Source organism: Taeniopygia guttata, chromosome 2 (genome assembly GCF_048771995.1).
Source record: "Taeniopygia guttata chromosome 2, bTaeGut7.mat, whole genome shotgun sequence".
NCBI lineage: Eukaryota > Metazoa > Chordata > Aves > Passeriformes > Estrildidae > Taeniopygia > Taeniopygia guttata.
The window spans coordinates 85,997,361-86,019,293 of NC_133026.1; the positions used below are offsets into that span (position 1 = coordinate 85,997,361).

The 21,933-nt window shown below is 36.7% G+C and overlaps 1 protein-coding gene across 2 annotated transcripts in view; it reads right to left on the reverse strand.

The window, feature by feature from the left end:
* The window catches only part of GALNT1 (polypeptide N-acetylgalactosaminyltransferase 1), an 86,259-nt gene that overhangs the window by 34,284 nt on the left and 30,042 nt on the right, over positions 1-21,933 (reverse strand). Inside the window, exons 1-3 of one of the 2 annotated variants that reach the window (XM_072924382.1) lie at positions 10,181-10,276; positions 9,849-10,079; positions 2,190-2,364 (exon numbers count right to left, since the gene is read on the reverse strand). In XM_072924382.1, coding sequence (XP_072780483.1) covers positions 2,190-2,364; positions 9,849-9,987 — 314 coding nt within the window. In that variant the 5' untranslated portion in view covers positions 9,988-10,079; positions 10,181-10,276. Of the gene's footprint in view, positions 1-2,189; positions 2,365-9,848; positions 10,080-10,180; positions 10,277-21,933 lie in introns of those variants that run through there. The other variant, XM_030265767.4, reaches the window with a different exon arrangement.

A 21,933-nucleotide genomic window follows, 5' to 3' on the forward strand; every position in this document is an offset into this window, starting at 1 on the left:
CCCATTAAATACATGTGGCAAATTGGTCCTGGCACTCTTAATTCCACCAGCTTTCCAATGATTAAACGCTAGGAAAAACCTCTGCAGGCTTCTGTACTTCAGAAAAACTGACATGCTGGAGAATTAGAGGACTTGAAATAATCACTTCTTCCCGCCACACCACATTAAAGGAAGCAACCCACAAAACTTGTGAAGAAAATAATTACATGGTTGAACAGCTAAGCGTGCCTTTGAACATATCCTGCTTTTTCAAAATCTTGATTGAAAGTGCTACTGGCAGCTGTGCTGTAGGCATATAAGTGTGGTAAGGAATGATTAAAAATTACCCATTCTCCTTCTCCACAAACTATTTCCATATTACCAGGGACATAGATAGAACAAATTACAACAGAAGTAACACTAATGCAGCACACAGTGTTTCTGACTTTGGAATATTTTGACTAATCAGATAAATTGTTTCATCAGACATACACACAACACCAGAGTACACTTATAGTGTTCACAATTCTGAACATGGTTACAGTGTTCTTGAAGAGTAATACTGATCTGCACATACAGATTAAGACACCCTTGCACTGTAAACACAGTATTGTTCTCAAATTTGCCAGAGAAATGTTAAGATTCTCCATGACTTTTTAATTACCATGACCTTATAAAGTACACGTTGAAAAGATGACAAATGGTAGAGATTTTTGGGAAGCGTTTTGCTCTCAAAAACTACTAAAAACACATACACACATAAATGTTAAAATTTTGTCAGGAATTTACAAGAAAAGAAAAATCCAACTCTCTCCTGAGACTATACCTAAAATTACATTCAAAGATTCCACTTTCACACACCAAGTATAGTGAGAGTACTGTATCCAGAAAAAAAATTTAAAAGAGAAGAAAATGCAACACTACAAAACTTACAGAACATGTCTCACTGTGAAACACAATAACTGCAGAGTTGGGAAAGATAAAAATTTCTATTTAGCTAAACTGGATTTTGAAATAGCAATTTCAATTGCCTGCAAACTTGAGTGATGCCTAGGTAATAATTTTTTAATAGTTTATAACAATTTCTTTTTCCATTTTTGTCTAATTCAAAGCCTAGACCACTCAAAGGTTATGATAAAGTCAACATTTTAGAGCCTCAAATGTCCATTTCATATTTTAAAATTGATTTTAAACCTACATTATTTCAATCTTGTGAAATCATATTTTGAAAAATATGCCTCCATTATTAAGAGAACCAGCAATGCATCAACAACACCAGCCCTACCAGGAACTCACAGAATCACTTTCATCACAACAGATGAAACACAGATCACTACAAACCAGTTCTTTATCACTCATTAAAAATGAAAAGCAGCAAGAGCTTCATCTCACTCTGCCAATGTTATCTTCTAAGGTAGAAGATGAAAACAAATTCGTTCAGGATCTAGGCCTTGTGTATACAGCAGCAAAGCAGAGCTTCTAAAGAAATTATTCTTGCAAGATAATGTAGATAATTAGGAAAATTTTGTTTCCTAAGTTTTATTCAATCTGAATGCCTCTTTCATAAAGCTGAGGGGTTGAGGTGGGGGGAGTCATCATCTATCCTGTCATAGTCCCAGAAGAGTAAAAAATCTTATTTTTTGTTAAAACAAGACCACAATTTTTTTAAAAATTACTTATGATTCAAATAGCTCTGAAAGGATCAATATTCTAGAGGCAAGATCAAAAACAAACCAGATGGATATTAGAAAACATTATCATGAAATCTAAATGAGGCTTTGCACATTTCATTAGGTAAGAAAATTTTTGAAGTATTTCTCTCATCACCCAATCTCTTATTTTATATAATGCAGAATTTTAGTCTGCCTCATTACAGGCAATGCATGAATTTTTCAAACAAGTGATTTTTTCTTGAAATGCCAATGCTTAAGTTAACTTTCCTTCAGCCAAATTAATTTCTATTCCCTGAACAGGCTTCATACTTGTAAGCAGATTTAAAGTTGAATACAATGAAGAAAACTAGTTTCTGCTGGTCCATCTTATATACAGATTTTTTTTTTTTATTTTACTAATAAGTATCTTATATACAGAAATTCTCCAACTGTTTGCTGGAACAGTAATACCTTAGAGACCTGTACTATTGTTTTGGATTAGTCTTTGCACATTCTTCATTTAAAGAGAGTACATTTTTAATACAACAAAGTACTTACCCTTCTAACCTGACATCAGGTAAAGATCTGTTGAGTGCAATCATTTCACTTGCCATTAAATTAAATTGATTTATTTTAAACATTTCTTTCATTTTCTCTTGCTCCTCTTTTGGAATGACCACAGGCTTCCCCATCTCTCCAGGTCCTTCATGTGGTTTTTGTATAGGTTCTGGAACTTTGAAAAAACAAAATGTTACTAACTCCTTTTAAGCTTGTTTTTGTTAGTTTATACATTAATCTATACTGTAGGAGTGCTCACATTTAGAACAGTCCTAAACCCACCAGGTTTTGAAAGTGAAAACCAATCTTCACATTTGGGAGTTTAACAGAAATAGTTAAATGCTTTTCTTACACATCACAATTCATGTAAAAAACCAATAAGGATTTATTTCTATCCACTATTACATCATAATTGACTTTATAAAGTTCCTGTAAAGGAAAATTCAACTTTTCCAGGAAAGCCTGCATGCGCAAGAAAATTCTGGGATATAAATGAGGGGAGACCTCGCAGACCCTTGCAGTCTGCAGCTTCTGGAGGGGAAGAGGACGGGCAGGCACTGATCTCATCTTTGTGGTGATCAGTGACAGGACCCCAGGGAATGGCCTGAAGCTGAGTCAGGGGAGGTTTAGGTTGGATATTAGAAAAGGTTTTTCACCCAGAGGGTGGCTGGGCACTGGAACAGGCTCCCCAGGGAAATGGCCACAGCATCAGCCTGACAGAGTTCAAGAAGTCTTTGAACAAAACTGGCAAGCACATGGTGAGACTCTTGGGGAGTCCTGGGCAGGACCAGGAGAGGGACTCAATTACCCTGATGGGGCCCTTCCAACTCAGCTTATTCTGTAACTCTATGATAAATGATGTTCCAGAGCAGTAAAGGTTTGATTAAAGTGTAGCTTTACATTTATTTCCACATTTTTATTTTGTCAGAATGACATTGACAGCAACAGTTTAGAAACAATTTCTCTTTTTTGTACTAATGTTGCTTTTGTGCAACAAAATTATATTTTGAAGTTTAATATTAGCAAGAAAACGTTATCAAAACAGTAACACTACATGTCTTAAACCCAAAGAAATTTAAATATCAAATATCTGATCAAACTGAAGAGGAAGTATGGGGGAAAAGGAATTCAGACTCTTTAATTATTTATTGGTTTTAAACCAAATATGTAAAAAAATAAGAACAGTTTTTAAAAAGTTACACTTCTCTTTACAAGTGCCATTCACTTTTATCCTGAACAGAAATGCTCAAATACTAAATTTAAACTATATTACTGCTTTACAAATTCAGCAAGAGTTTTAATTTTAAAAATAGCAATTTAAGATCTAAACAGAGGAACAGAAACTATTTTAAAATAAAGACACCAAATCCCCAAGAAACAAGCCAAGATTCAAATTATCTTTAATTTGCATCTAGGATAGCACAGTGTAATTAAACCTTAGGCAGAGAGTAAACGAGAGTAAACAGCCACATAAAGAATAAAAAGAAAATTAAAAAAAAAAGGCCTGAGCCTTCCATCTTTGCTGAAACACTAAGACTTAAATACATATTACCAATAAATGATGTTTTTTGCATCATTTACAGTTTTTGCATAATTTTACAGTTAGTACCAGTTAGTGCTAACTGGTAACAAGCACAACGTGCTCCTTGAGAAACTTCCACTTTCAAGTACCTGAAGCGATTGCACTAGTTGGATTCACACAGGAGCATTTAGCAGAGAAAATCCTCCCATCCTCCTCCCATCACAGGGTGTTTTCTTTTAACCAACCTCTCCTTGATGGCCTGTTGAGCTATAAAACCCCAGAAGTTGCCAGCCAGCCATTCATCCACTGAAAATGGATGGAGTCAGTGTGTTGGAGCAGATCCTGAACAGATGGGCCGAGGTGCTCGTTCCAGTCACGGACTAAGCTGAGCCAGCAGCTTTGCTTTGCATCTTTTGCCTCTTCAGAAGGTATGGCTGGAACCTGCATCAGAACTTGCTGACTTGCAATTGCATAACCTTTTAAACTAGAATTTGTGCCTTCCAGGGGGTAATTAACTTGAAATTATGGTATACAAAAAAGTATAATTTGGGCTTAATTTTATACATTCAGCATGGTATTATTATCTGGGCTATCACAGCAATTTTTCTTAAGTGTATAGCAATGACTACATAGGTTCACTTAGACAGAAAATGATTTAACAATGGGTGTTCCACGTACCTAAAACAATTAAAAAACTCTATCAGATATCGCTGTATGCAGCATGTTTTTTCAGAGTACTGAAGAGTATCTTATCCTACCAAATAACCTATTTAGAAGAAAAAAATAATTTCCCTTTTCATTTACACTTTCAGTTCTTTCTTAACTTTCACTAAACCAGTTAAACTGAATAGCTAAATCAGCCAAAAGCTCATCTCTCACATTTGCAGATCCTCCTCTTAAGATGAGAGTTTAGCACATGACATGTGCTTAAGATGAGAGTTTAGTTTAGTGACTTGGATACTTGTGTACAAATTCCACAAATCCATCAGTTGAATTTTGAAATTTCATTAGTGATTATATACTGCTCAATTACACATTTTACCTCAATTCTCCTTGCAGAAAATTCCAGCAACAACTAACTAGACCCAGATATTTTGTGCAACTCACTAAACACAGGCAGTCAAGCTGAGGCACAGGCAGGGCAATGACTTTCCAAGAAAAGTTAAGCATCAGAAGATGTTCTCTCAAGTTTCTGAGAACTATCTTCTCTTGGGTTTTTTTATGGTTATCTGTTTTCCCACAGAAGCACGTAGGTTTCACACAAGCACTAACCAACAATGTTTGCCCAAAATTACTACCAAATGCATTAAGAATTCAAACCACAGTCCTCTTTTGTCAGTTAAATACAGAAAAAAAATTCTTTTGAAGGACTCTATGTACTTGGTAGCATTCTTCTCACAAACAGAAATCAAATTTATAGCTACAGGTTTCAAAACTAAATGAATGACTGAATCACCACCTGATTAAATAAGAAATCTAGTAATGTATTTCCAGATATTTCTTATTTGTATCAGTAAACGATTAGTTTCAAAGAAGGCTTGATCTCTTCCAGATCTTCATTAAAAAATCAGGGACTCTTTATGTCTGTGGACTACAATTTTCTTTTTACCAGGCAATATACCTGATGAAAACCAGATAATTCAAAATCTAAGACCATCTAAAGCCAGGAAAAAGGAGTGGATTCTTCTGGTGAGATGCCTTTCAAGCCCAGGTAAACTGACCAATGCTAAGTCCAGTCACCTTTGGAGGCATCACCATAATTACAAGAAGCTGTTTGGACACGTAAAATTTCAGAGCACTTCTGCCTCTTACATGCACCTCAACCTTAACAGAACAAGACTGAATTATAAGAAATGGTTCACATTTTCAATAATTAAATCTTGAAATTGCTCACTTTTCTTCTTAGGACTTTTTCATGCAGATGAGGTTATTCAGAACCAAATCACAATTTAGAGATTCCATCTTTACCAGAGCTCAAAATTCAGAATGCAAGGTCTTGATTGGCAATTGACAAAAATGGCTGGTCCTAGTTTAACTTTGTCATTGCTCCAGGAAAAGTGTAAATAGCAAGGAGCTGAGATTACATGACTCTTGCAATTCACCAGTCCTAATTCTAAAAGATTCTCCAGTGCCCCTAATCATTACACAAGGGGAATGTACCTTGAGGTAGAAAAAAACAAAAGGAAAGAGGATGAATCTGAAAGTTTATTTAGAAATCACATCAAGTGCCAAAGCTGGAAGGTTGTTTTTTTTAATCAGACCTTTAGGAAGCCTATAACTGGGGGTAAAGAATGACTCATTTAATTTTCATTTAAGTCAAGACCTGAGGGATAACATACAGGGTTCTTAGAGAAATAAGACAGAGCTGCACAGAAAAAAAAAAAATCATTATTACTTTATTAGTAAAACCATGGTACTACCTAGGTATATTTCGTTTACAAGAATGTCCCTAATGGTCCCTAAGCTGTTAGACAACATCTGGAACCCTGTCTTTAAATCTGGAACTTGTTTACATTTATTAAATAAGCTCTATTTCTGGCTCTAAAGTCTAAATTGTAATGCAAATTTTCATAGGAAAACAATAATGCTTAAGTAACTATCCCATGAATTTTTGATTTGGCATAAAAAACATAACATGGATGATGTTAACTTACTAAGGTTAAGTGACTTTCTTTCCAATTCATAGCAACATTTAAACTTACAGCAACAGCCTTCTATAGACAACAATTAATTACTCTTTGTCAATTTTACTGATCAATCGCCAGGAATTACAAAAAGGGAGCCACCACCCAGAAGATGTGGCAATAGGAAGGTATGTGTGGCGTTTTGGATAAGGGGTGTGCACCATCCACATCAGAGGAGGTGAGGCAACCTCAGAGCTGAGCGCTGGGAGGGAGTTTCCCCCAATTTCTCCCAACCCCTCTGGTCACGGCAGGGAGAATAAAGAGCAGCAACATCAGCACAAACACAGGCTTCTCACAGCTCATGGGTTGTTGCTGGAAACACTGCTGGATGTTCTGATCCCAGCTCCCCAGCTTACCTGGTGAAGGCACTGCAGATGTCTTCTGCCATTCCGGAGGGGGTGGGCAAAAGCTTAAGTCCCCAGACGAATCATCCCACACAACTACAGTCACTAGATTCCAGCTATCCCTCCCTCTGGTATAAGCTTAGTTAGTCTTGTACTCTCCAGACCCCATGCCAGGCCCCCTTTTCCCTAAGGCATTTCCATTTCAGGTGCCTTCCTACCTGGCTAGTGGCCTGTCCCTCTTCTACCTCACCTTTTGTCTCCTCAACTCCACACCTGTGTCATTTCAACTCCCAGCCTTTAATCTCTGTCAGAGCAGACACCAAGGCTTTCATCTTATTCACCTTACAGTTCCCCATAACCACATACATCGAGTTTTCCACAGTTGCACATTCCTTTACTATTCCTGATTTTCAGCAATTCTAAAAACATTACAGCAGGATAACCTAAAATCCAGTATTAGATATATAACCTGAAGTTCCTGATTAAAGATGGTGGAATCTTGTGCCATCAATACCAATGAGAAAGAGCCCAAAGACAATTTTGGCTATGACTTTTGCCTAAAAAGTCTTTCTATAGAAAGAAAATACTTCCATTTTCTGTAATAAAGACCTATGGAAAACATCCTTCTAACTTCATGAAAGCCCAAACTGTCCAAAGTTGTCCTCAAAATCCTTTGCCCCTGCTGAAATAGCTAAAGACTGATTTTTCCAACTAGACAAGCACAACCTAAAATAAACATAAACTCTTCAGAAAAATTTACTCCTATACTGAGGAAGTTCATTAAATGCCATGGAATTATTCCATGAATTGCAAAGAGAAGCTATATACCAGAGTGCCATGGACAAGAGGATATTAAATTCAGAACACTAGCATAATTTATGCTGAATCAAGGAAACTAATTCAATTATGGAAATTAAAAGCAGAGGAAAAAGTGAAGTGAAAAGGCAGATTTTGATAAAAGCTTCACAGACAAAATAGCCTCAATGTTATCTGAAAAACTCCAGGCACTCTGAGCAGGAGTAAACCCTCTACAGACTCCAAATCAGTAAACTACTGGAACAAGTAAAAATATCTATGATCAGGCATGCAGTTTGGTTAAAAGGAAATGTCACAGGGTCAGCCAAGGTTTCTAGCAGACCTGTTCCTGCACATACCTTACTACAAATCAGCTGTTAAAAAAACAAAACGAAAAAACACCACAATGAAACAAACCCACCAAACAAGAAAATGTACAAAACTATATACAAGGTTTTGTTTGGATGAGTTTTTATTTGTTTGTTAACCAGCCAACTATAAGATATTATAAACATACCAAGAATTTTAACACACACAGGTTTGGGTAAAGGTAGAATGAAGACTGTACTCAACCAAGTAAAATTAGTGTTGCATAGGGAAAGTCATAATACTCATCTGTCAAAACTGAAGACTTTCCCTCACCTGAAGGTCCCCCCAATAACTACATATGTCATCTGAAATTTCAACATTATCAATATATCACACTAGGTTGAGAGATATTGACTTCACCTGCTGTTTTCTGGCATAAGTTATCTGCTTTGTGGGAAGTGAAAAAGTCCATCTATTCCTACATAACAACATATCAGTCATTATCTTACCACATAAGAATTTCCAAACTTCTGGAGAAAAAAAAAAAAAAAGGGACAAAAAAAGTCTGAGTTTCTGTAGAAGACATACTTTCTACATGAGCCTAATTAATTTTCTTGCCACTTTGCTTTTCTCTTACTGAAAAAGAAACTCAAAAAATGCAATGCCAGTAATGAAAATTTAAGTTAATTCTGCAAAATTCAGGTGGATTAGAACCCCTTTAAAATGTTCACATGCAGTCATGAAAACAGGAGTCCAGAGATGCTGAGCACAGAAATTCTGCATTCTATACAGTGCTCTCTGTGGAGATTTATTGGCTTGTTTTCATCACAGGGAAAGAAAACAAGTAAACCAAATCTGACACTTCTTAAATATCTCCCCAGTGTCATTCTGTAACAGAGCAACATTATTCTTAAAATACTTTTGAAAATTTCCCAGGAAGATCAAGATTCAAGATACCAGATGTCAACAGGTGAAAAAGTTTTTTGTGATGGAAAGGAATAACCTTGACCACAATTAACCAATTGGACTTAACAATTAGCATCACTAAAGAGGTTTCCAACATCAGCAGTGTAACACAGACACAGCCTTTTCAGTGGGAGAGACACCAAACTACAAAATTAGATGCTTCACAAACAAACTGGAGGTGGCAGCTGCCTGCAGTTCTAAATGCATATGCTGAGACATTGCAGGGATGAGAAATCTCCCTGCACCAATCCTTTCTCTCATGTGATCAACTATGCTAACGTCCTAAAAGTAAAGTTGGCAACACCAATAGTAGTGCTGTCAAAAAAACCCAAACAAAACAATCCCACACTCAGCTCATATAATTAGTACTCAAAAACTTAAGATGGCAATAACAAAACTGAAAGTTCATCTGAAAACCTTTAGTATTGAATAATACAGCTCTCACTCAAAATTTACCTAGATAAGCATGTATTCATATTTGTCACTTTTACATCCAAGTTCATTCTATTATCATAAACCTTTTCATTACAATATTTACTGTGCCTTATTGCTACATTCTTTGTCCAAACTTTGGGTTAGGTGGGTAGGTGGGCTGTTTTTCAATTTGGCTGTTGAAGTCTTTTTTTGCAGGGGCAGGCAGACAAGTGAGCTTGGTTGTTGGTTTGGTTTATTTTTATCAGCAGGTCTAATGAAGTTAATAGTGCCTTTGCTTCCTCATAGAAAGCTCATGGAAATTTAGAATTTGCTTTAGACTGCATTAACATGGCTTAGATTTCTACATGTTTTGTTGCATAGTTTTTTAGGGTTATTTCATACACATTAGTGCTTAAAATTCTATAGCTTAAGTGTTTTAAGTCTGCAACATACGTCTCAAGGCAATATAGTTATTCTCTAGACATTCAAAGAAACACAGAATATTCTGTGACTCCTAAATGCTGACACAATGCTACATTGTTGAGAAAAAAAAAACCCCAACTTTTTAAAAAGAGTGCAATTTTAAAGGAGCATAATTTAAAGAGTACTTAAGCAGAAAACTTACCATCTCCAGCTGGCAGGCCTCGTTCCTTTTTCTCATCACATTTATTGCATTCACTGAAGTACAGCAATAGAAACATATCCAGAAGGACCCAAACCAAAGAGGTGGCAAGGACCACCTTGCAATATGCAAATTTTTTCATGGCACTTTAAGTCAAATACAAAAATAAAAAAGTATAAATAAAAATATCAACAGGGTTTTTTTTAATCCAGTTTGAGAGACCACGTTCTATATCTGGAAAAAAAAAAAAAAAAAAAGAAGTCACAAAATTTACTTGAGGACAGATGCTAAAATCAGAAATTTTAACTCCATTTTAAAGGTAACAATTTAGTTACCTTATGATGTATGCAAGAAAATTAATGTCCTATGCAATCCAGTGAGATAAGGGAATGGGGTCAATTATAGCAGCATTATTCCAGTCCTTTATTATGCTGACATTCATCACCTGAAACATCAAAATGAGTGACCAAAACAGAAAAGGCAGGAACATCTAATGACATTAGAAGAAACTCTCTGGATCCTCTGCAAACCAGGACAACCTAAATGAATGAAAACCAGGAACATCTCGGGAAGCAGGGTATCACTCTCTACTGTGTGATTCCCATGGCTAATATTTCTCATGCTTCTCCCATATAGCACACACTGACATTCTGGGTCCATCACTAGGAATGCTGGCCTACAAATGCCAGAATTTTACACAGGATCTAAATTGCCTATTACACAAGCATCAGAAAGACAAATGCTTTACTTTCAGCAAACCAAAAACAAACATCCCTTTTTGTAAAATAAAACAGTAGGCAAGGTTAACAAAGTACCCATAAGCCACCATGATCATTTATAGGTATTGAAAGCTAAAGTTAGCAATTCTGATACTTGAACTGCCTTTTTCAGCTTAATATTTTATTATAGAGCAAATGCAAACCTCTATACATTTTTCAATGTGTATACATTACAATTTTAGAATGCCAACCTTTGAAATTCTCTTTTGCCCTTCTCAAATTACAGATTTAGTCAGAGACTGTATATTTCTGTGACTAGTAGGGCAGAATCAATAATAGCTTTGAGCTTCCTCATACTAGAATATGGAGGGTTTAATTTTTAATTTTTTTTTTAACTACTACTGACATATTTCAACTCAGAGTACTCCTGAAATGTTTACCAGTGGGAACAGCATACTAGTTAAAACCAGAAATGTAAACACTCTTCACATAGAAAATGGAGGGAATAAAATAAGTAGACTTTAAAGACATGCTAGGATTTTATAAATTACATACACTGAATTTTTTCTTACATGCTTTCAGTGAAAACTAAAGAATTTATAGAAAAGAGAACTTTAATTACAAGCCTTTGTGCTGGTTTAGACTGATGTAGAGTTAATTTCCTTCAATGCAACCAGTAGAGGCCATGTTTTGAATTTGTGCTAGAAACAGCGTTGATAATTCAGGGATGTTTTTGTCAGTGCTGACCAGTGCTTACACACTGTTGAGGCCCTTTCTGCTTTTCACCCCACCCCACCAGTGAGGAGGCTGTGGGGGCAGAAGGGAACACAGCAGGGACAGCTGACCTCAACTGACTCAAGATATTCCATAATATATGGAATCATATAAAGCTCAGCATATAAAGCTAGGGCAAGAAAAACAAAGGAGGGGATGTTTGGAGTGATGGCTTTTGTCTTCCCAAGCAATTGTTGCATGTGATGGAGCTCTGCTTTTCTGGAGATGGCTGAGCACCTGCTTGTCCAAGGGAAATGGTGAATGAACTCCTTGTTTTGTTTTATTTGTTTGTGCAGCTTTTGTTTTAGCTCATTTTTCATTTTCATTTTTTTCATTCCTCCCATTCTCTCCTGTATCCCATTGGGGTGGTGGGGAGTGAGTGAGCGGCTGCTGCATGGGACTTGGATGCCACCTGGGGTTAAAGTACACCAGTTGTGACTATGCAAAAACCTCATTAAAAGCCTGCATTGTTAAAACTGCACTTCCTTTAGTATTTCATTGCCATAATCTGACCCCTGCCTCCCCCCACCTTTCTGAAGGTGACATGGCATCCCATTTCTAAATTCAGCTTATTTCGTCTTACTGGCAGCAGACACATTCCTATCTCCCTGCACTCCTTTACACTGAAGGATGTTCCTTCACACAGCTTTGGATGGTACAGCAACACAGGAGCTTGTGGCCTTCCACTCTGTGGACTTCCACAAAGCTAGAAAGGTGTACAACCCATTGCTTCCTGCATAGGTGTACATTAAATACCAATAATTAATTTTGTTTGGGATCTCAGCTTACATCTATATAGTTTTGGTGTACAGGGATGACTGTAAAAAACTAGGAACTGCAGAAGTATCTGTAACTAACAACCTGATGATAAAGTAATAGATGAAATTACCACAATGAAACATTAAGTGACATACATTATGAAAAAATCCCAGGGGTTGTTCGGTTGGAGGTTTTTTGGTTGGTTTTTTCGGTCTTTTTTTTTTTTTAATAGATAGGAGGACAGACCTGAACTCTGAATCTTAGAACCTGTATTATGAAATTCTATAAAACCATCAGCAACAGTGAAAGAAAAATAAATTTGTTACAGACCATTATGTAGAAAACAGAAACCAAACCATCACTACTCCATTACACAGTATCTGCTCTCTCATCTTGAGTGCTATGTGAACATCCAGTCTTATAATTTCAAAAAGGATATAGAAGGATTAAAAGGAACAAGTGGGAAGTGGAGAAGGATGAGTACAACAAAGAACAGCTTTATTTTAAGACAAAAGTAGCATTTTTCCTGGCTGGAAAAGATGTAACCTAAATCAACTGGCAGGTCTATGAAAATCAAAAGCTGTATGGAGATGGTAAATAGAGGTCAACTCTTGCCTGTTAATTCTTTTTTCTTACATTGACAGAAATCAAGTGAATTTAGCACAAGAAGTTAAAATCCAGAAATGGAATACCACCATCGCCTGCCAACACTGCAAGTCTCCTCATCAGCTATTAAATACCAAGTCCTCACCCCTACTTCAGGCAGTCCCTGACTGTGAACTTCCAAGTCACTGCATTCCTGGAGAGTACAGCGAGGAAGTATCATTCCAGTTTCCCCTATTCTTTGCCCCAGATATGCATATCAACCACTGGCAGAAACAAATACTGTATACAGACAAAATTTGTCCGACATAGTGCATGACTGCCCTTAAACTCTTCATACAATAGGTTTCTTCTGGTCCAAACTCAGACACCATAGAAATGATTCGGCAAGGAATCAAGTCACACCACCAACCCTGCTTGTACTTAAAGAACACAAATGCTAATAAAATACATGTTTTGACAGAAAACTCTAACAATTCTTTTAATTTCACACTTCTTGAATTCAGACGTGTGACATTAGGCTGTAAAACACACAGGAGCACAGTGCTTTGGAGTCGTCAAATTAGCAAGACACCAGACAACCACAATCTAGGCTTGCCGTCCATAAAAATACCAACTATATCAAGTGCTTTAGAATGCATAGCCTGGCAGTATATCTGCCTCTAACAAAAGAAAATTCCTTTGTCAGTTCAGTGAAATGTCAAAAAGACACTTTGTGAACCCTTTGAATCCTTTGAGGGTTTGGGGAAGTGATGAAAAGACAGCGATGCGAAAGTTCAACACACAGTTTTCCATCGATAAGGTCCTTCCCTGTACCTTTAGATAAAGGCCCTCATTCCCTTGGGCAGTCTATCATCTCATGAATTACACTGCATTTTTACCACTGCTTTTATGACACCACTTCCCCTGTCTGCTTCCCCAGCAGTGCAATGAAGCGAGGGGCCCAGAAACTCTGATGGAGCAACTGTTCTTAGTGTACCAGAGCCTTGACCCAGAGCTCTGGTATTTGGTTCCTCCCTCTGCTGCTGGAGAGGTGGTGGTGGCCTCAATCACCAGAGGAACGCTCTACCTGAGTGCTGCTTCTTTGGTGGAACAGGCTTTGGAGCAAAATGAGCAAGGATGAACAGCAGGTGGATGCATCTCCACAGAGACCTCAAAGTGCCACAAGTCTGTGCCCCATAATGCAAAAAAAAAGAAGAGACAGCTAAGCATTGCACTCAAAGGGTAAGTGGATGGAAACTCCCAAAATGGAGGCTGAGAGAGACAGATCCAGGAAATTGTGGCAACAGAAGGAAAGCTGGCAGATGTGTTCTTACACAACAATTATACTGCCTGGGCTGCTGTTGAAAGACTGATGAATATGGCTGAGTTACATTTCCTGAGCATGACAAGAGGTTCTCAGGTAATCCAGGAGTACAAGTTGGAACAAAGCAAAAGCAGCAACAAGAACAGAACTTTAAGAACAGGGTTAAAAAAAAAAAAAGGCTGAGAATAATGCAGATCCAGTGCTCAGCATGGCAAAGACTAAGATATTCAATGCCTTTTTCAGCTCCTTTGTTATTGGAGCCTAGAGGGAAGGCTGCAAGAGTGAAACTTCACATGCAGCACACAGACTGGGTTAGGGATCTCTTAAACCACTTGGACGTATGCAACTCCATGGCATCAGAAAGGTGGCATCAGAGCATGCTGAAAGAGCCGGCTGATCTTACTGCAGGGCCATTCTCTATCATCTGTGAAAGGTATGAAATGGCGATCCAGAGTTTCACAATCTCAAGATCAGGAAAAGAGTTATCTTCAAGTAGGAAAGAATCTGGAGAACCATCTGCTAAGTCAATCTCACTACAGTCCTTGCAAAGATTATGTAAGAAATCTTACACACAAACACACAAAACCCCAAACCAAACGGAAAAACAAACAACAAAATAAAGCAAACCCAATCCCAACCAGATCACCACAACACAAAAACCAAAAGGGGAACAGGCAGTACAGATAACACCAAAGCCATACCATACTTGAACAATTTGGCAACTCACTTCAAGGAGAGCATTGGTTTGGTGAACAAGGGAAGAGCAGTGAATGGTGTTTGCGTTAACTTCAACAACTGCGACAGTCTTCCAGAGTACTTTTTCAGAACTTAGTGAGATTTAATCTAAAGAAGTGAGCTATCAGGGGGGTGGACTGCTAGCTGGACCACCATGCTTTATGGGTTCTGACCAGCCATACAAAGTCCAGCTGACAGACTAGTGATGGCTCTCTGAGGCCAAAACTGGAGCTGACACTTGTTAGTGTCTTTACTGAGAAGCTGAGGCATAGCACTGAAGGCATGCTCAGCAAGGTTGCTGGTGACACACAGCTGGGCTGGAGCATGCAGACAATACCCTGAAACAACATGCAGGAATGGATCTGGGTGGCCAATTCAAGGGACATTCAAAGGCTAGAAAAAAAGGCAGGTAAAAACCTCAAATACTCAGTAACTAAAAAGTACGAAATCCTGTTCTTAAAGGCCAAGTTGGATGAGGCCGAGCAGCTTGATCTAGCTGGTGTTATCCTTGCCTATGGCAGGGGCTGGGAACTAGAATATGACCTCTGAAGTTCTTTCCAACCCAAACCATTTTATGATTCTATGAGTATATCTATATAGGCTGGGTATTACCATGCTAGGAAGCTGCTCTGCAGGAAGAAACCCCTGGAGCCTGAAAGCAAATTCAAAATGAATCAGCAGTGTGTTCTTATGGCAAAGAAAGTCAACTGCATCTACAAACCAGCCTAGCAAACACAGAAATAATCCCCATATACATAGGCTTAATAATTGCATTTATCTAAACAGTAATGTGATAGAATTGAAGATTTTTGCAAAACCAAGTATTTTTCATCCCTTCAAAACACTGGATTATAGATTACAAAGCCCTTATACTATGGAAGAAAAAGGAGTATTAAAAACACCTTGGAAAAGGTATGAACAAAGGCTGTACTTTATCAAGAATAAAGCGAAAAGAGAAAAAATGGATACATTCAAGTCTTGTTATTTCTGAAGGTCAAGTGAATTTTTCTTCCCCATGACAAAATCCATGATACATTTGACACTACAGGAAAAGGTCATCTTTAAAATTGCTGCTCATATAAAGAGCATTGTTTCACTTAACAATCTCTTTTACAAACACAGTTGTCATGGGAAAGAAACTTACTCTTTTTCAGTATAGCACACAAATACTCAGTAATTTTTATCTTTGGATCAACTTCATCTCTGTTTATACCAGTGATCAGTCTTCAATATGACTTTGTAGCAGACTTGACAAAGGACTTCATTGCTGTTATTCAGCTAAATCAGGATTCTACACTGGTTGCAGCACGTAACCAGACAAAGCTGATGTAAAGTTTGTTTTCCAGAATTTCAGACATGAACAAAGAGAAGCTGGCATAAAATAAGGGCTCGTCAAAATTCTGACACAACATTTGCTATGTTTAAGCTATTAATATCAATTTAAACCAAATGGAAAATGATTAACTGAATAGCATCTAAGGAAAGATTGATGGCTTACACAAAAACTGAATTTTCAGCTTCTCAGTCCACTTAGTAATGAGGGAGAAGAACTAGCATACTGTAAGGTAACACATTAGGCATGTTACAGATTTTGGAGTAAATTTCTAAAAGATTGTTGTGAGCATTGTAGACAACTCCATATCTCTGAACTATTAGTGAGGCCAATCCCATTGGTTACATCCATATTTGAAAACAGAAGTGATGCCAACACTACAATCAGGTTCCAGAACTACTTTTGCTGCTGGGCTGATGTGTTTTGTCTTGTTATTTTTTTCTTTTTTACTGGCCCATGCTCTAAATTTGTTCTAGTGCTTGTTTGCAGAGAGCTCATCAGAGAGCTCACCATCAGAACATCAGGTTGGTTTGCGGATAAACAAAGCACTATCTTTCAATGCTGTGAAAGCAAGTGATAAAAAAACATTTAACTTAGGTTAGCCCATCACCTCTGGAAAATAGATTATTCTTCATATTTTTCACAGTAACACAAATGCTTCCAGTAAATTTCAGGAGGCAAAAATAATACTAGAGAGTTTTAGGATGCCAGTGTTTTCTTCTCAGAAGTTAATATAAAAGAAGACTATTTCATGGGGCTATGCTCATTTCATGGATTTTGAAAGGTTTTATTATTCATCTGTTCAGTACAATTCAGCAAGTAAGTTCTGAGGAGGTGATGAGAGAAAGCAGATCATACTAGTCTGAACAGTATGAAAACAATTCATTAAAAGCAAACCTGCACGTCAGAAAAATCAGAGAAATGTAGGTCAGTACAATAAATTTCTATTCTTCTCGATCTGGGTAGAAAGACTACACTTTTAATTTATCAGAAGCAATTTTTAAATTAATAAGTCAAATTTTTAATTGACCATTTGAAAAAAATATCAATTATGTTTCTAAAAATGGTGGGTCTTGGAATAAAGGTAATAGCAAACAAAGAAGTGGCTGACTACCATTGAAAAATAAGGATGAATTTCATACACAAAGGCAGTGGCTATTGGTTCATACATCCTTTCCTACAAATTAACAAAGTGCATTATACATACAAAAGTAGAAGGTCTTGTGAGGTTAAAATCTCTCATCACACAGAAAAGCAATACCAGAAATGGAACAACAGTTATGCACTCCAACTACAACTTTGTCAAACTGCTTACAACTGTATGGAACTATGTGACTGCGTACTTGAACCTCTGGTTCTATTCAAAATCACAGAATCATAGAATACTTCAGGTTGGAAGGGAACTTCTTACCCAAGTAGTCTTTACTTAACCTCCAAACTTTTAAGGTTAGTTCTAAATACTTCTACATAGTAAGGAAAGAACATTTCTGAATTGAAAAAATTGGCTTTTAAAAAGTTTGGCTTTTAAAACAAGTTCTTTCAGTTAATGCAAGAAAGTTAATTGAAAATACAATGCTATTTTGGTACCTATAGTTTTCAGAAACAACTATAGTCATTGTACTTCTGAAAACAGTTTATAATTTCGCAAATCAGTGTTTAATGGTTTCTCAAATGAGTTAGTAAAAATGCCAAATTCCTGCAATACAGCATTTTTGAGAATGGAAAAAAAAATTATTTACACAACTGCTCAAATAAAAACCCTTGAAATCACTCAAATTACACTCTTTCCCAGTCATAGTCAGATCTCTTTAGATTGACTTTGAGGAAGTCCTGTCTTGCTTGCAGGAAGAAACTGCAGTGAGGAAGGTTTCAAAGGACCAGAAGAACAATATTTTCATCAAATAATAGAAGTTCAAACCAAATCAATACACAGATTTTGGATTTACATTCTTTTTTTCACAGCAATTTTTGCTATGCAAGAAAAGGAATAAATTGATCCAAGAGGGAGATTAAATATTCCCTATCAGAATATCACTGTAAATATTGCAAGAGCTCAAGAGGATATGTAAAATTTGGAAATTAAGAACACAATAAAAGTACAAAGACTACTGCTGTCATATAACCGGCTGAGATTCACTAGATGTCTATTCTGTGACTTTGAAGTAGATTTCAAATGTCTGAGGCAACAAGTTCATTTCTCTGTTGTTCTACAGGTTGCATAAAAATTATCTAAAACCAGACATCTCATTCAGGGATTCTTCACACATTCCTATTCTCTCAACTGCTTTAAAATTTAAAACATACTTTATTATGTCCAGTAAGAAATCAAAATACATTACTTAATACTGCCAATCCGATAACCAAAAAACAACTATACATCTTTTTGCAGAACTGCTTCAAATATTTTAATGAGATCATCATTAGCCCAGGTTAACTGCAATACATAAGAAAATGAATACACAGACATATAACACCCTGAAGCAAAGAGAAGTGGGTGTTTGAAGGGGCATTATGTTATTGGCTGTTACAGTCCTGGCAGGTAATTCAAATCACTACTATTCAAATCTTTTCCCTCTTCGATTGAACAGCAGAACTACCTCTTGTGACAGGTGCAGAATAGGTAATCCTTTTTGGAAAGCAGATTTATAAGCCAAAAGACAGTTATTTCTTTTCCTGAAACAACTGCAGTCCTAAACTGGGTTACTGACACCTCAGATGCTGACAGAGAACAAACATTTCTCTTCCAAGCCACAGCTACTATACATGCACACTCTGGGAGGGCTACTGAGGGTGCTTGACTAAAAGAAACAGCCAGCTTGAGAATACAAGCAGTATTTTCATCACTGAGTATCAGAGGCAGCACGAAGACAATGAACAATTCATGAGTGAAAAGCTTTTGTTTTTAACAGAGATGATTTAAACACTAAGCTCATAAACCCTTGACATGCAATAATTAATGGCTGAAGATGCATCAATAAGTCCTATTTGAGCCTTCTGCTACCCTTCACAGCAGCCTAGAAGGCTGAAGTGGACTAGAACCACTGGAATAGTTTTTCTTTTTTGAAGATTCACAGATGGTGACCCAGCACTCAGCTTTTTCAGCACAGCAACACTCCTGCCAGTCAGCATCCCAGAGCTATAAACTGACTCCAGTTTTTAATAACTCCCTGAAGAGCTGTGTTAGCTGGTCTTTCAACCCCAACACCACAGGACTTTTAGAGAAAAATTGAGGTCACAACAACACAGGTGTTCTAGGTGAGGACCTCCATTTTCTCAAGAAAAACAATCTGTCCTGTAAGGTACAGACTGTGCAAGTTTACCATTACTCAGAAGAAACAGCTTAATATGAAGTAATTTTAGGCTCCCTATTGGATCTAAATGGTCTTTTAAGAAATTAAAAGCTGAACTACCCGAAATTTATATTGCACTGGAGTAGTGTCACAGTAGCAGAGATTAGGTTATTATTACACTATTAGCTGTCTACAAGGAAAAGCTGTAAACACCTCCACATGTTTTAGGCTCTCAGTCTTGTGACAGGATGTAACACCTGAAGGCTTCCAGCCAAAAGCAGCATCACCTGGCCTTACAAGGCATAGGTTCCCTAAGAAACAAAGCATGCAAGCAGTTAAAGATTTCTAATAATCAATAATTCCTACATTTCCAAAAATTATTTTAAATAACTTGGCAAGTGCCAGTTGAGCTGTAAGGAGAATAGGCTACCTGATAGGACTTTTTATAAAGTTAAAATTCTTTCTGAAAAAAAAAAAAAATTTAGTACTGTGAGCAAGCTTCTTTAAGAAATCATATGCACTAGATTAGACTATGTGGAAGTAAAACCACAGTAAGCTGTTTCATATTCTCAACGCTCATATTTTCTGTCTTCCTTTACAATGTTTCTGCACGGTTCAGAAAATCAAACTGATTTCCAAAATGTTTTAAAAGTTCTACATTAAAAAGCCCTACAGTAAACTTAGAATTTACCAGCTAAGACAGAACTAAAGTGGATATTATCCTTATCAAAAGGTCGCTCTTCAAACAAATGTGTCAAATAATAGAATTTTCTGCAGATTATACTGTCTTCAGTCTGCACATGTCAACACTCAAAAATGTCAGGCAGCATTTGCTTTTGAAGTATTTTGAGGAAATAAGCAAATTCTTCTTGAAAACAGTGATGAACACAGACAAAAGGGTTTCAAATTTACTCTATTCTGCTATTAACTTAGAAGAGAAGAAAACTAGAAACTCGGGTGTCAGTATGAAAGAATTGCAAACTTCAAGGAGAAATTTTTCACTACTTGAAGGTCAGCCAAAATCACCATCACAAAACTACCTACATATTTTTCATAGACAAAACCTTATGCAGGCTCTGAACAATCAAATGAATAAATCTTATACAAGACATCCATGACACTTTCATTGTATGTTTTAAGAAATTATTAAATCTTTCCAGCTAATTCTCAAATGTTCAAAAATATCAAATCTCCATAAAGCTTCTGATTATTTTTTAGGTATGTATCAAAGCCACAGGCTAGAGTGGAATAAAACTGTTCATTAATTCTTCGAACACTTTTAAAGATGTCAGAAAATTACATAGGAAAATAGCCATCATTAAGGATGAATCACTAATGGACAAGAACTTGATTTAAAGAAAAACAGAATAAGCTAATTAGAGAAAAAAAATATCATAGAGGAGACTTCTGGAAACATTGGGCAAATTGTAGTCAATAGATTCAATCATCCTTTTGTGAGTAAGTGCAGAAGCCTCTAATCCTGAAAACTTTCTACTGTAGATTAAAAATCCAGCCAAGGAAATTGAAGAAGTACCAAATAACTTTGAAGAACACTTTTCCTCTGCCTTCAGAATATGTGAAAAATATGCAAAATAGTGTTTTAGAAGAAAAGCTTTGAAAAAAGCACAGGTAAAGAAAAATTAATCATGCATGCCACAGGAGCTATAGGGTGTTTATCATAGAGAAGCTGGCTGAATTCTGCCTAGAGTAACAGCAGAACTTGCTGAAAAATCAAATACAGGCAGATATCAAGTTAAAAACTGCCGAAAGGATAACATGTGTGACAAGTCATGAAGACTTGAAGAATTAGGATATATGATTTGAAAACATACAGATGACAATCACTTAACACACAGTAGGTTCCACGACCACAAGTAAAATGAAGTATGATATTGCGAGTAGAATAAAGAATGGCAAAGAATTCATACAAGCTAACAAGTTTTACTTCCCATTCCTTTAAAACTGCCACTGCAGATAGTTTAAAAATAAAAATTGTAAAGTACCACACCTCATCATGTCTAGGAAAACACCCAAATTCTAACCAAAATAAGTCAGCAGTTTTGCAGGGCTAAACACTTTGAAATACAGAGAAGACATCAGATCTCCATCCACAAAAGTCTAGCAACAAAAAAAAAAAAAAGGCAAAAAAATGCCACAAGAATCAGAACATGTTCATGTTTCTCTTTCTCTAGAAAGAAGACTGATCATACATGGAGAAAAAAAAAAAAGAAAAGCTAGCATTGTCAAATTTTGAGATACATGCAATTTTTGCAATGTTTCTCACAAAAACTTGTGCTCTTTTGCTTTATATCCAGAGGCAAATAAAAAGTCTACCTTGAGAGCAAAAAGGCTGTATTTATTTATAGAGAAAGGCAATGTAGCTTTTAAGTATACAATCCCAGATAAGCCTGTTCTCACATAACAAAGCTGTGTGCTCAGCAGGTAACTTCTGCTGCTAACAACTGTTTTGTACTTAATTAACACACACAGTATTGCACTGAAGAGAACATTCTTCACATCCATCCTTCCCTTTCCCCCTTAGACTCACTTGTTTTCGATGGAGTTTTTC